Source organism: Chrysemys picta, chromosome 2 (genome assembly GCF_011386835.1).
Source record: "Chrysemys picta bellii isolate R12L10 chromosome 2, ASM1138683v2, whole genome shotgun sequence".
Taxonomy (NCBI): Eukaryota; Metazoa; Chordata; order Testudines; family Emydidae; genus Chrysemys; species Chrysemys picta.
This window is the reverse complement of record NC_088792.1, coordinates 205,310,884-205,324,116: the sequence shown is the minus strand read 5'-3', so window position 1 is coordinate 205,324,116 and position 13,233 is coordinate 205,310,884. Positions and strand designations below refer to the sequence as shown.

The 13,233-nt window shown below is 38.6% G+C and overlaps 1 protein-coding gene across 1 annotated transcript in view; it reads right to left on the bottom strand.

Annotated features, from left to right (window-relative positions):
* The window catches only part of LAMA1 (laminin subunit alpha 1), a 145,775-nt gene that overhangs the window by 27,980 nt on the left and 104,562 nt on the right, over positions 1–13,233 (bottom strand). The window contains exons 37-48 of the mRNA XM_005303098.5: positions 11,219–11,429; positions 10,861–10,977; positions 10,613–10,776; positions 9,310–9,448; positions 7,741–7,834; positions 7,082–7,198; positions 5,921–6,103; positions 5,466–5,620; positions 3,407–3,550; positions 1,827–1,960; positions 1,342–1,492; positions 653–777 (exon numbers count right to left, since the gene is read on the bottom strand). Of these exons, the coding sequence (XP_005303155.2) occupies positions 653–777; positions 1,342–1,492; positions 1,827–1,960; positions 3,407–3,550; positions 5,466–5,620; positions 5,921–6,103; positions 7,082–7,198; positions 7,741–7,834; positions 9,310–9,448; positions 10,613–10,776; positions 10,861–10,977; positions 11,219–11,429 (1,734 nt within the window). The remainder of the gene's footprint in view (positions 1–652; positions 778–1,341; positions 1,493–1,826; positions 1,961–3,406; positions 3,551–5,465; positions 5,621–5,920; positions 6,104–7,081; positions 7,199–7,740; positions 7,835–9,309; positions 9,449–10,612; positions 10,777–10,860; positions 10,978–11,218; positions 11,430–13,233) is intronic.

Below are 13,233 nucleotides of genomic sequence, written 5' to 3'. Positions count from 1 at the left end.
CTGGGCTGTACTTCCCCAGAGCTCAGAGAAGAGGTCTGCTCCCTTCCACTGCCTGCCTCCCATAAGCTGCTCTGCTTCCCTTTTTAATCTCCACCTCCAGCTTGTGCAGGCTTTGCAGAAATAGCAGGGCAGAGCCACCTGGGCCAGAGCTACTCCTTAACCCTTTGTTCTCCAGTGTGGGATTTGTACACCCCATCACAAGTCCACAACCCCTTTCCAGAATAACTGTGAGAGTGGTAATAAATAAATATAATAGCCACAAATTTGGAGTGGACTTTTAAAATAATGCTTTAGACCTCTTTCTTTCACTGGGGAGGAATAAATATGCCTTGTTTGAAATGATTAGACAAACCAAATAGTCCAAAAATATAGATGTAGACTGGTAGTTATTAGTTTCAATGGACAAACACACACAACCAATGTGAAAATATATGTGGCAAGTTGTGGAGCCATGTTATCATGAACTGAAAAACCATGTGGTAACTAAAATTTGGCATGCACCTTAAAATTCCACTAATAATCAATGCAGTACTGCAATTTACATGAGTGCACCACACTTTTTAACTAACATACAAACATATATAAAAGGTTATGACTATATACAGACACTCCCACTCTATGCTTTTCAGGAAAAGAGTGGTCAAATCACTACCTTCCAAAGCATCCGTTGCATGCGCCCTCTCTTTCAATGTAGTTCCAAAGACCAATAGATTTTCCATTCAAGGATGCCTCTCCCATGCATCCTTTAAAATGAGTCACCTTAACAGCAGACGATTTCTATTAGAGAGGAAACATATTAAATGAATACACTTAATGTTAAATACTTTGGAACTGCTCCAGCAAACTTCTCCATTCAGTTCTAATTCATGTTAAGGGAAAATCATAACAGAAGAACAACAAAAATGTTTTAGCATTATTATTAATAATCAGACTTCACATCACTGTGGAAGAGTTTTGCAATAAGTAAAAAAGAAAATTAGAAGTCCTGACCCATTTATACTCAATTACATGGATAACAATGACAAATTATAACTAGTCATGGAGGATAGGACATAAGGAGAAACAGAGGAGAAAGGAAACTATTTAGTATGAATTAACACCTCCTACGCACTCACACTCAGCACTTCAGAATTACCATTTTAAACACAGTTTCCTGGGGATTTTTATAATGAGATGATAGCTCTGGATACCATTTTGCACCCTTGCCTTTTGCATAGCACACCTGACATTTCTTGGTCAATTATCTCTGTAGAGTATCTAATTGGTGCGATTATTTCTAATTGAAAAAGTATTTCTAACAGGATAAAAGCCATTTACAGTATAGCATTTTCAGATTTTCACCTTGATTTGCCCTCCAAGTCCTCCAACAAACATTAGTGTTGATTTGTTTACATCCAGTACAGTAGCTGTCCCAGGAGCAGTTGCAGTTTTACTTAAGGACTTCTGATTAGAGCTCGTTTCCTCTATGTTCAATGTACCAGTTTTCCCAAACCTGACAATCACAAATACAAATGGATTAAACGCTTTCAGAAGTTACTGTGCATGGTCCCTACTTACTGCTGAACTACTTCTTGCACTGGGTAACTAAGTAGCCAGTACACTTCTATGCTGCACTAAACCATGCCTCCACATTAGGTAAAAATTCATTTGAATTTACTAGCAGAAATTGAACTTTCATTTTAACCCATTTTATAGAATAAAATATTTATGTTACTCACATTAATGGTGTCCTGGGCTATCTATAGGACTCCTAGGTGCTACGGCAATATAAATAAATAAATAAACAAATAAATAAATAATGAATGAATGATCGAAACCTCTGTTACCTGGTTATATGTATTCTGTGCCATTTGTTGTTATCAATTTGAAAATTTGGATATTCCAGTCTTGTTGCTCCTGATCCCACATCCCAAAGGAAGGCCACCTTACCACGTCGCATCTCTACTGCCAGGAAGTCACTCTGGAAAATGGTGATTCTTGCTTTAGCGCATTACATAGAATATGTCATTTTGTTTAATAAATTTCTTTCCAGCTGGATGAAAATCTCATAACTGTTTCTAAAACTCTTCCTATATATCCTACCTTCATGGATCTTTACGATGAGCCAATCATGCCTAAGGCTGCAAGTTTGTCACGGATTCCATGACTTTCTGTGACCTCCGTGACTTTGCAGCGGCCAGTGTGCCTGGCTCAGGGGCAGCTCAGGCAGCCCCTGCGCCAGTCGCACCGGCTGCTGCTGGGGCAGTCTCAGGCCACTGCGCCGCACTCCCAGTGGCAGAGTTTGGTGTGGGAGGGGACAGGGGGTGGGGCATGGGACGGGTGAGGTGAGCTCTGAGTGGCGCCTACCTGGGGGGCTCCCTGGAAGCAGCCACATCCCCTCACTCAACTCCTAGGTGGAGGCGTGGCCACGTAGCCCCGGCTCCCAGCCAATGGGAGCTGCGAAGCCAGCGCTGTGGGCGGAGGCAGCGCGCAGAGCTGCCTGGCCACACCTCTACCTAGGAGATGAGTGAGGGGGATATGGCTGCTTCCAGGGAGCCACCTATCCCCCACCCCCGCACCTGGGCTTCCCACCCCTCCAGGGGTATATAGTAAAAGTCATGGACAGGTCATAGGCCATGAATTTTTGTTTACTGCCCGTGACCTGTCTGTAAATTTTAATAAAAATACCCGTAACTAAAATGTAGCCTTAATCATGCCCAATGAAGGAAACACCTGCAGTAGAGCCAGCAAACTCATCCCAGTGGTATGTGTCTATTTTCCCTCTACCTTCTCCCATCTCTTACACCTGGAATGACCTCAAAAGGTCAATGTAGAAATAACAGGAACATGAAGCACTGCCAGGGATTGTATGGAGCTATGCAAACCATGCATCTACTGGGATGGTGGGGAACTGACACTGTGCTGTCATGGGAGCCGTGCCTGATCCCAGCTCAAGTGCCTGACAAATGGTGAGTCCACCTTGTGGAAGGAGGATTCCATGCAAGATAATGTACATAAGATCACCTTTATCTTGTATAAGTATTATTCCATACATTGAGCAAGGGCCTCGACATATGACCAACAGAGCCAAATCTTGCTTTCTCTGTAAGAGCAGGGGACGACCCTGGCACCAAAACCAGTGAACTGTGTGCATGTGTGGTGCAGAGTGAGGGCAAAAGGCAGGATTGCTGGATCTTCTGTTATTATCCTCTTTCCTGCAGGGTAGAGTGGGTGGCATGTAAGGATCTGTGGGGATTACATCAGCCCTACCATGGTCTGGGACAGGGGATCATTTCCCTCCTTCTCCCATATACATCTGCCCAGTCCCTAGCCTGGCTACTTGGTACAAATAAGAATGTAAGTCAAATATATTATATATTCAGAGATAGGCAACATTTTTAGTGAATCTCCACAACACTGAACTTACATTGCCACTGCTACCCAAGTAGAAGAGGAGGTTGTCAGGTTCAGTTGTTTTCACATTTAATGTTAAGGTGTTGTAGTTAGTGGAAGAAATTTGGGGTGAGTAGGCACGAATACAATCTCTGTCCGCTGAGATTGCAACTTTAATCTGGAAAAAAAAAATGGTATACTCTGTGTACACAGCACATACGTCTGGAATACAGATTTAGCCTTTGGCTAGCTAAATTCAAGCCATGTGTTGAGACAACTTCATATGATTCTAAATATTTGTCAGTAGGATTAGCTACAAACACACACAACTATTGACTGGCTGGATATGAGTTGAAAAAGAGTAGTGGTTTAGACTATATAGGATAGGGAAGAAAGAGGTGCCTCAGAACCTACTGGTCTAATCATGGGATTTAGAGCCAGAAATTCATCATCCAATAATAAATCTTGAGCTTGAGGGCACATATGAGGAAAAACACTCTATTAATAACAAAGAAGACTGGAAGTCTTGAGAAAATGTGAAAGGTCTCAGGGTAACAAAAATAAACAAAAGACAACAAACCTTGGGGTTTACAATGAGACAAAAACAAGGTAGCTAAAAATCAAATAATCAAAGCATCTGCAAGAAATAGCAATGACAGAATTTTAAATTACTAGCAAAAAAAATGAAGTAATTCTTTAGAAAATCTGTTTAGGAGCCATTTAAAAGTTTAATTTAATAAAGATGCACTTACATGGCAGATTTCTGACTCAGATTCTCATTGTTACAAATATTGGGCTCATTGCTACAAACACTTGGGCACTCTGCTAACTCTAGTAGTTCTGTTGACCCACATATCTGAGAGTTTGCATGATCCCTAGCCCATCTCTATTTCTAGTAAAAGCAAAATCAATCAGACTGAGGTGCAAGACATCAGGATAGCTCATCTTCAATGCGCAATTCAATATTATCTCTAGAAATTAGTTGCAATGATAAAAACCCTTATCTTCACCAAATTCTCAGAAAAATAAAGATTACAAGGGAATAATATGAGTCTTTAAAACTGAAAGAAAGGATTTTACTCATAAGAGTTACACCTTTTTCCCTTAGAAACCTCGGTAGTCTATGATACACCAGAAAATACTACTTCCATTGTTCTATACCAGGCTCATTAACTTTCCATGATCAGTAGATTGTGAAAAAGAAGCATTCATGTGTATGCTGGGTTTTATTGAAAGCACCAAAAGCCTGGATATTTTTTGTCTTTTAAATCTAAAATTTCCCTCTGCCTTAAAATATGCCCAGGCTTAAATCAAATGTATGGGGAAATGTTACTGGTTTCAAAAACTCTCTTTGTGTTCTAATTATAACAAGATATAGTTCATAATGTGGTTTAATTGCTTTTGTGACTTTGAAGTGGATCAAAGTTTCAAAATGACCAATGTATTAATTTGAAATGTGGCTATTTTGTATGGGCAGCAGCTTCTAACAAAAAACAAAAAAAGTAAGGGTTTAAGTATGTGGATTTGGTTAGATATGTTTGACAATCTTATTGACAGAATTGATGCTTGCGTTATGATTCATTCAAGGAATCTCATCATAATCCTTTATATCACCGATAAATCCATTCCAGCCTCTCACACCAACTCCCTTCCAAAAGTCTGGAGATGCACCCCCCCTCCCACTACAAAAACAATGCCAGCTCTATCCCCTCATTTGTCTGTTGCTCACACAAACAACTCTTTTCTTTCTGGCACATGGCATTGAATTATTTTTAAAGGAGATACTCCCTTAAAAGTAAGAGGCAACGGGGAAAAAAAGAACAGGGAAATAAAACCACAAAATCTCAGCGCTCTGACAAACCACAGAGGCAAAGAGATCATAGCTCAAAGTCCGAACTCACAACAAATGCCTCAGTATTGCAGTATATGAGATATTGATAACACCAATCACTTCTGTTACACCAAAGAACAACAGGATGGGTGGGTTAAAGAAGGAGTATAAGGCTTTTTGCCTTTAAAATATTTTTTTGTTGAGGAGGCACAAGGGAAACCAATGAACTTGAAGCTAGAAATTGCAGGAAAGATGTACTTACAGATGCTGCCTGTTTGCGGGCTTGACTGATGAGCTCTTTAATTTCAGACAGATTTCTGCTCAGGTTCTCTTCCAACATTTTCAGAGGTTTCAGCCTGTCAAATAAAAGATTGGCTTGTGCTTCCACTTCTTTAACTTGTCTTTCAGCTGAGGCTGCTGCCAAAATAAGAATGAGATGTTCAGACAGGTTGAGAGGGAAATTCATTATTCATTCCTGAACTGCATTGGCCAAAATGGTATATTTGGGGTCATTTATTTCAGTAGCTTTAAACATCAGAGAGAAAAAATATACACATATAAAAAGCTTATGTGATTTCTATGTAGTGCATTTTTATTTAGTCGGGCAGAAACTTTGTCCATCACACTAGCCTTACTTTAATACTAATTAAGTTTAAATATTAGAATCATTTCTACATGCAGTGACATTTCTACTGTGCAATGAAGCAGCTAACTTACCAGCTTTTGAGGAGTCCATTATAAGTTCATTGGTTTTCCTCAACGTGTCATTAACCTTGGACAATTCAGAAGAAGTGTTCAGCAGCTTCTGATTGAAATCCACAATGTGGCTTAAACCAGCAACAGCACTTGTGTTAGCCGACACAGCCAGCTCTTTTGCTTCAAAAATTTTGTCACTGGTATCTGAAACATATTTACATTTAACGATTATTTACATATCCCAATTATCAGAAAAGTAATTTTTCTTTGAGGTTTAACAGAGCCATGTAAGTAGAGACGCAGGGTCAGGTCCATATCAAATATTTCAGGCTTGACAAAAAGGAATCATTCTTGGCATTCTAGTCTGTATTGTTATAACAACATGTTAAAAGCTTTATAATGATTATAATTGATGGCAGAAGTTACATTTTTAAAGATTTATAAATTGGCTGAAAAAAGTTATTTTCTGGCTGAGCCCTTATATGTAAAATATCATCCCATAGAACAGGGGTTCCCAAACTTGGTTCATAGCTTGTTTAGGGTAAGCCCCTGGCGGGCTGCGAGATGCTTTGTTTACCTGAGCATCTGCAGGTACTGCCTATCACAGCTCCCAGCGGCTGTGGTTCGCCATTCCCGAACAATGGGAACTGCGGGAAGCAGTGGCCCGGCCCTCTTCCCACAGCTCTCATTGACCTGCGGACGCTCAGGTAAACAAAGCGTCTCACAGCCCGCCAGGGGCTTACCCTAAACAAGCCGCAAACCAAACATTTAAACTGTTAAACATTTTAGACTGTTGTTATGGGAAAGCAAAACAATTAATCTCCAGTACAGTTTTTTCCATTTAAAGCTGATTAAGAATTTTAGGACCTGATTCTCTTTTTCACACAGTACAGTTTTGCACCAATATAGTTCCATTGCCTTCAGAGTTACTCCTTATTTACACCTGTGTGAGAGGAGAAACAGGCTATAATCTTTACATCACAATGCAGTTTCACGGTTTTCCATGTTAATTAAATAAATGGAAAACATCTAATTCAAATTCCTGTTAAGGCAAGAGGCTAAATCAGCCTCCAATCTGATTTATTGCTAGGCTGCTCTATCGGACCGCAGGAAAGATTATATTGTGTTTGTATCAGATGGCATTGCAATAAGGACATGTGTGTCAAGATACATTTCACTTACCATTAGACAATGCTCGCAGTGCCAGCAGTGAATCATTAAGCTGGTCAGTAATTTTATGAGCACTCTCCTGAATCTTTTCCACTTTTTTTTTCAATCCATTCAATCTAGACACAAGGCCTGTTGGAATAAATAACTGTGATTGTTCTATGCACATACAAATGTTAGGACCATACAGTCCAGACTAACCCTACATTTTAAAAATATTTAATAAATTCAAGAGTTGATCCAAGGGAGCTTTTTTGTTTTCTTAAACAGAACAAGTATTTCAGCAAATGCATAGAAGTGCAATGTGAGTACAGTATATGCTTCACACTGCATATTGATCACATCGTCAGTTACTATATCACAAGTCCATGAAGATTTAGTCAGAGTTGTCCTTCTTGGTCAGGTCAATCAGTTTCGGTGAGAGAAGAGATGAAGGGAAAAGGTTTACTTTAAATAATCACAAAGGAAAATTACTTTCTTCATTTGCCAGCAAAATAGGACAATTACTAAATTTATCTGGGTTACATTGTTTTACTCTTTTACTGTATATACCTGACTATATAAAATGTTTAACTTTAACTTACGTTCATTTAAAAAAATATTAAAACTTTGTTAACAGTGCAGGAATAATGCTATCAAAGTACCATTAAGATTGTACATTCTATGAAACTGACCTTCATTTTTCCTCTTCAGATTTTTTGTTTCATTTAGAAATTTAGAACTAAGCTGTAAAGTTTCTTTCCCAAGAGAATCAAGAGATTGCTCTGGCTGAAAAACCAAACAACATTTGATATTTACTATATATGAAAAGAATAGGTTCAACTGAAAGAAATTCTAGTATCTATTGCTTTTTAAAATCTATTATTTGTCTAAGAGTGAATAGAAAATCCAATTTCACAAACTGTATGACTACATAACACAAAAATAATTAATCGGTGAATTATGGTGAATCTCAGCATGATGAACATTATTTACTTGTTTCCAGTAGTGCTCACAATGTGCTATGCTTTTTCTAAATCTAAATGAGGCACAACCCCAAAGAGCTTACAATTGAGAAGAAAAACAGGAAAAGAGATAAAGACGGTTGTATGGGAAAAGAGTACAATATAAAAGTAAAACAGTCAAGTTCATGTCTTGGTAATCCGATGTTTTAACAACAACCGGGAATCTGGCCCAAATTATTGAAGATGGCAAAACTAGAAGAAAAGAGAATAAACATCCAGTGGAGAAAATACATGTGGTCACGGAACTTTCTCCTGAGGTATTCAACTGTATGGAAGCAGTGGGGAAAAATCTATGATGGGTGTGAGCTGGGGTTAGGTGTAAGTGGAATAAACTTTGAGGTGGCAGAGATGGGCAAAGGGGTCAGGATTGGACAAGAGGGTGAACCAGAGGAAAGCAACAAATGAATCAGTGGAGGTAAAAAAAAAAGGGCTGAGGGAAGGACTGACTGAAGTAGAGATGTGATGGGTATTTGAGGTCTGCAAATCTAAGAAAGGCCAGGAGGTATGGGACTAGAGGATCATTTTGAATTAAATAAGCTGGTGTTTGAAGAGAAAAAGAGAGACAGAGAATTCTGATATTAAAAGATTGGACCGGGAGCAGAGTTTAGTGAAGTTAGTGGGAGTGAGTGGGGAGCTGGTCCAGAAATGAAGGTCACACAAGGAGAAGAGGGGAGGAGATCGGCAACTCAGACTTCAGAGCCCTGAAGCTGAAGTAATCAAAAGATAAGAATAGGAAGCTGTGATAAGAGGAAGAGAGTCAGGTGTCAGGCAGGATGGAAGATGAGTTAAGAGTAATAACTGATGATGGATAAATGGAGGGAAACAATAACCAGTGGACAGGGCCATTTTTGCCGCCTCAAGCAAAAAAAAAAAAAAAAAAAAAAAAAAAAGCTGCCCGAACTGCCAAAGCGGAAAAAAAAAAAAAAAGGCCCGAACTGTACTGCCCCAAGAATGGACGGAATGCCGCCCCAGGCTGGTGCCTGGAGCCGGCCCTGCCAGTGGAGCACTGCTCTAAAGTGGAAGAGGAGTGAGAAGAGTGCGGAGGAAGAGGTTGAGGGTGGCATCCATGGACATGACGCAGGGTAGGGTGTGTGTGAGATGGTGAGAGAGTGGCTGCTGCAGAAGTGTCAGACAAGAAAACAGATTTCAATGATTGCAGTGAGGTAGCAGCATATAAACAGGTATTCAAAAAAGAATCAGAAGCAGAGGGTAACTTAAAATCCCAACATGGATACTTACTGAGTCCAAGGGGTTAGTTATAACTCTAGAAGCATCATCTGCCAGATTTTTTGTTCTTTCAATCAGACTTGTAATGCTGGAGTGGACATGGACAGCATTTGTTGCATTCAGAGATACATTTCTTACATTTGAGAGACCACTGCAGTAGAAAAATATTATACATCCTTTATGCAAGTGTCTTAACCAGGCAGCAGGTCTCCAGTTTTGAGTTATCAGATGTACATGTTTTCAGAATACATACAGCATTTTGAAAGAATGAGCACATTACACAACGTGTTTCACTTGATTTTTTTCTGTCTGAAATTCTGGCCTACTTCCGTTTTTTTTTTTTTTTTAACTTTTTGTCTTTAGCGTGTTTTGCATTTTTAAAACCTTACGATCAAATGTAACATTTTCCATTTAAAAAAGCAGATCTCACACACTAAACAAAAACAAAACAGAAATAGGGAACTACAAATTCAATGTACAGCAACACAGCAGGCAGGATAGAACTGGAATATATTCTGGATCAAATTCTACCTGGTTACAGTTGTGCAGCCACACTGAAGCAAATAGAGTTGTACAAGTATAGCTACAAGCATAATTCTCTGCTTTCAGGCTTACAATACACTTGTGCTTTGTGACCTGGCTTCATTTTAAAAACTTATGTGCTAGTTTTAAAAGGTTGGACTGTGAGAACCGTAGAAGAAAATGGGGATAGCTGGTATCTGTTTTCATATCGATAATCAGAAAGTCTTTCCAGCTAATAACTTTTGGGGTTGATATTGGATGAGCTCTGAGAATATAAGGAAGTTTTTAAAAGTGCTTCTATATGTAACCTTGAAGGTGTAACCTGTCCATTTCTGAGGATTACGATGTTATGAGATGGAAGCCTAACAACAATTATAGCTTTTTGATGGAGTTCTTGAATACGTTGACAAAAAAGTTTTTATATAATGGACATAACCTTTTCATGATAAAAATAATTTTTCTTTCTTAAACATTTGAGTATTTTTTTACCACTGACAGCTATATAAAGAAGCTAGGTCGCTTAGTATTCACTGAACATTTATTAACTTAAAAACTAATTACTTTTACAAATGATCATTCATGTGAATTGCAAGACTAAATCAACCTATTCTGCATCATTAATAAAAATACCATTCACTTCATGAAAGGTAAAAGTAATTAAATTTATTGCAGTTTTAAATGAAAAAAAAAAAGACCTGCTCCCTTAACGGACTAACCTATTATCTATTTAAATTAAATCTGGCAGTAATTTAGATGAAGCTTCTATTGAGATCATATATCTTGGTGCACTCACCTATCTAGCGCTTCTGCCAGTTTTTGAAATTCAGCTGCATGATCCTCTGCCTTGTAGACTAGATCAAGTGCTCCCCTCGTGGACATCTGCATGACCAGGTCATCTACATGATGTCTTAGTTTGGCATTCCATAGGACCAGTCCATCTCGATGGATCTCTAGATTCTAAACATTGAAATTATTTCCTTTATCAATTAATCAAATGCAATTCACTATATTAAATGAATGTTAGACAACTTAGTAACTTACTGAGGTAGAGTTCTTTACATCTGTGGCAAGGGCAGCAGCAACATCCATCAATACTTTCCCTTCTTTAATTAGCATGATGGAAAGATCCTTGTTTTCTTGTATGTTTAGCTTTTTATCCTGTAGCATAAATCAATTGTTTTATGGTACTCTAATGTCAGCTGGTGCAGATGAACTCATCTACTACTTAACCCTTCCCACTTTGAACACATTGCATGGTTTCTATTTGGTCTACTAGAAAATTACAAATATTAATATTTGGAACAGTCTATGGACTCATTTCAGTCTGAAAAGTGAGGTATTTAAAACATTTTATGCATCTGATATTTATTATGCAACAATGCGGAATCTCCAGTCTTACATTTAACTCTGCCAGGTTGCTATAGATAAGAAAAAGCAGACGGTTGGTTTCGTTGGTGTTAGTGCAAGCCTCATTCACCAGGTCCTGGGCTTCTTGTAATCTGATGTTGTGGTTTGTTAAGAGATGGCTTGCACCTTTTTTTAGTTCTGCAAGTTCCTGCTGGGGTTTGAGATACTCTTTCTGAATCCGTAACAGCAACCTCTCTGCAGCACTGATAAACAGAGAGCAAACAGTAAATAAAAATAGGAAGAGAAATTTAGGTATGTTTTCTTAAGGACGGAAGAACAGAAAACAGGATTACATAAACTTGCAGCTCTAACGATTGCAACCAACTTATAGATAACCTTATACCGATTTTTCTCATCAACAATAAATACTTACAACCATAATATTTATTATACTTGTCTCACCACTGATAGAAGACTAGAAATTGCTGGTTTGTGTTTGCAAACAATACAACCTTGCGGTTTATCAGTTTCATCCTTGCCCTGTAGTTACAGGGAAATGGGTACTGTAAGCCACTTTTGAGGACCCTTTGGACTGCATTTGGCTGAAAAGCTCCATTTGGGTTACCTCTGATTTGAAAGCCTGCATAGATTTCATGCATCTGGAAAGGTTCCATGTCCTACCTCAGACATTTGTAGTTTAAACATTTTTAATCTAGGATCAACATGCCAAGGGTGTAGGAGGAGGCACTGGAACATACTGAATCTGAGCAGCAATAAGTCAGCAGGACATAATGGGATATACCCCAGGCTTCTGAAGGAATTTAAAAATAAAGTGGCTGAACTGCTATAAAAAAAAAAAAAGGCAATCTCGTATGAAAGTCAGCTATCCCACCAGAGGAAAGTAAGTATTGTACCTATCTTCAGAAAATGGTGCTAGGTGTGATTTTGGAACTACAGCCCAAACTCAGGGAATTAGCCAACTGCTAACTGCTTGCAATTATTCCATGATCATCCATTACCAGGATTTTTGTATTTTACCCAGAAGCATTTGATACTGCCCACTATCAAAGGGAGGATACTGAACCTAAAGTGCCATTGGCGTGACCCTGAACGGCAATTCTTGTGTAAGATGGATACGCATTTATATTTTCATACTACTGATCCACAGTCCATACCCTCAAAAGCCATTGTTTCAAATTATAACAAAATTCAGGAATTGGTAGAATGAAGCTACAATGCAGTATTTTACAAGGCAGTATTCCCCCAATACTTGAGTGTACTGTAATAAGGTTATACTGTAGTTCAAGAATTTTGTCTTATATAGCAAATTTAGAGAGGCTTAAGTTATATTGTTTAACGATATATCATCATAAACAACATTTACCAAGAGCCATGGGTAACTATCTGCTGCCTGACAAATGCATTGTCAAACTGCTTTTTAAAATTAGCTTTGAATTTGTAGCTGTAGAATATGATAAATTCTGTAAAGCAAACTCTCATGCTGCTAGCATAAATCTCTTCTTCAGTGTGTGAAAGGACACTTACCAAAGATCTTTCAGAAATTTCTACTGAAAGCCTACAATTGAAAAAGTTAACTTACAAATGCCTTATATAAACATCCCAAACTGCTGTAAAAGTCAGAAAGATTTTGTTATGTAATGGGGTGTTCTCAGACACTTTCATAAGGCCAGGAAGCTATTCCCAGTCCTAATTCATTATAACTATAACCAGGTTTTATTTGTAGTCCATTTTCATGGCCATCTGGCTCTTATAGAAATTAATAGACAGGAGCAAGGCAAGCATGAGAGACAGGTGAGCAAAGTACAGTATGCTTGGCAACCACACTATTTGGGGATCACATATATAAATCCATGGTACACCCACATCTTGAATACTTTGTGAAGATGTGGTCGCCCCATCGCCTAAAAATATATATTGGAATTGGAAAAGGTTCAGAAAATGGCAACAAAAATGATTAGGGGGAGGGATAGCTCACTGGTTTGAGCATTAGCCTGCTAAACCCACGGTTGTGAGTTCAATCCTTCAGGGGGCCACTTAGGGATCTGG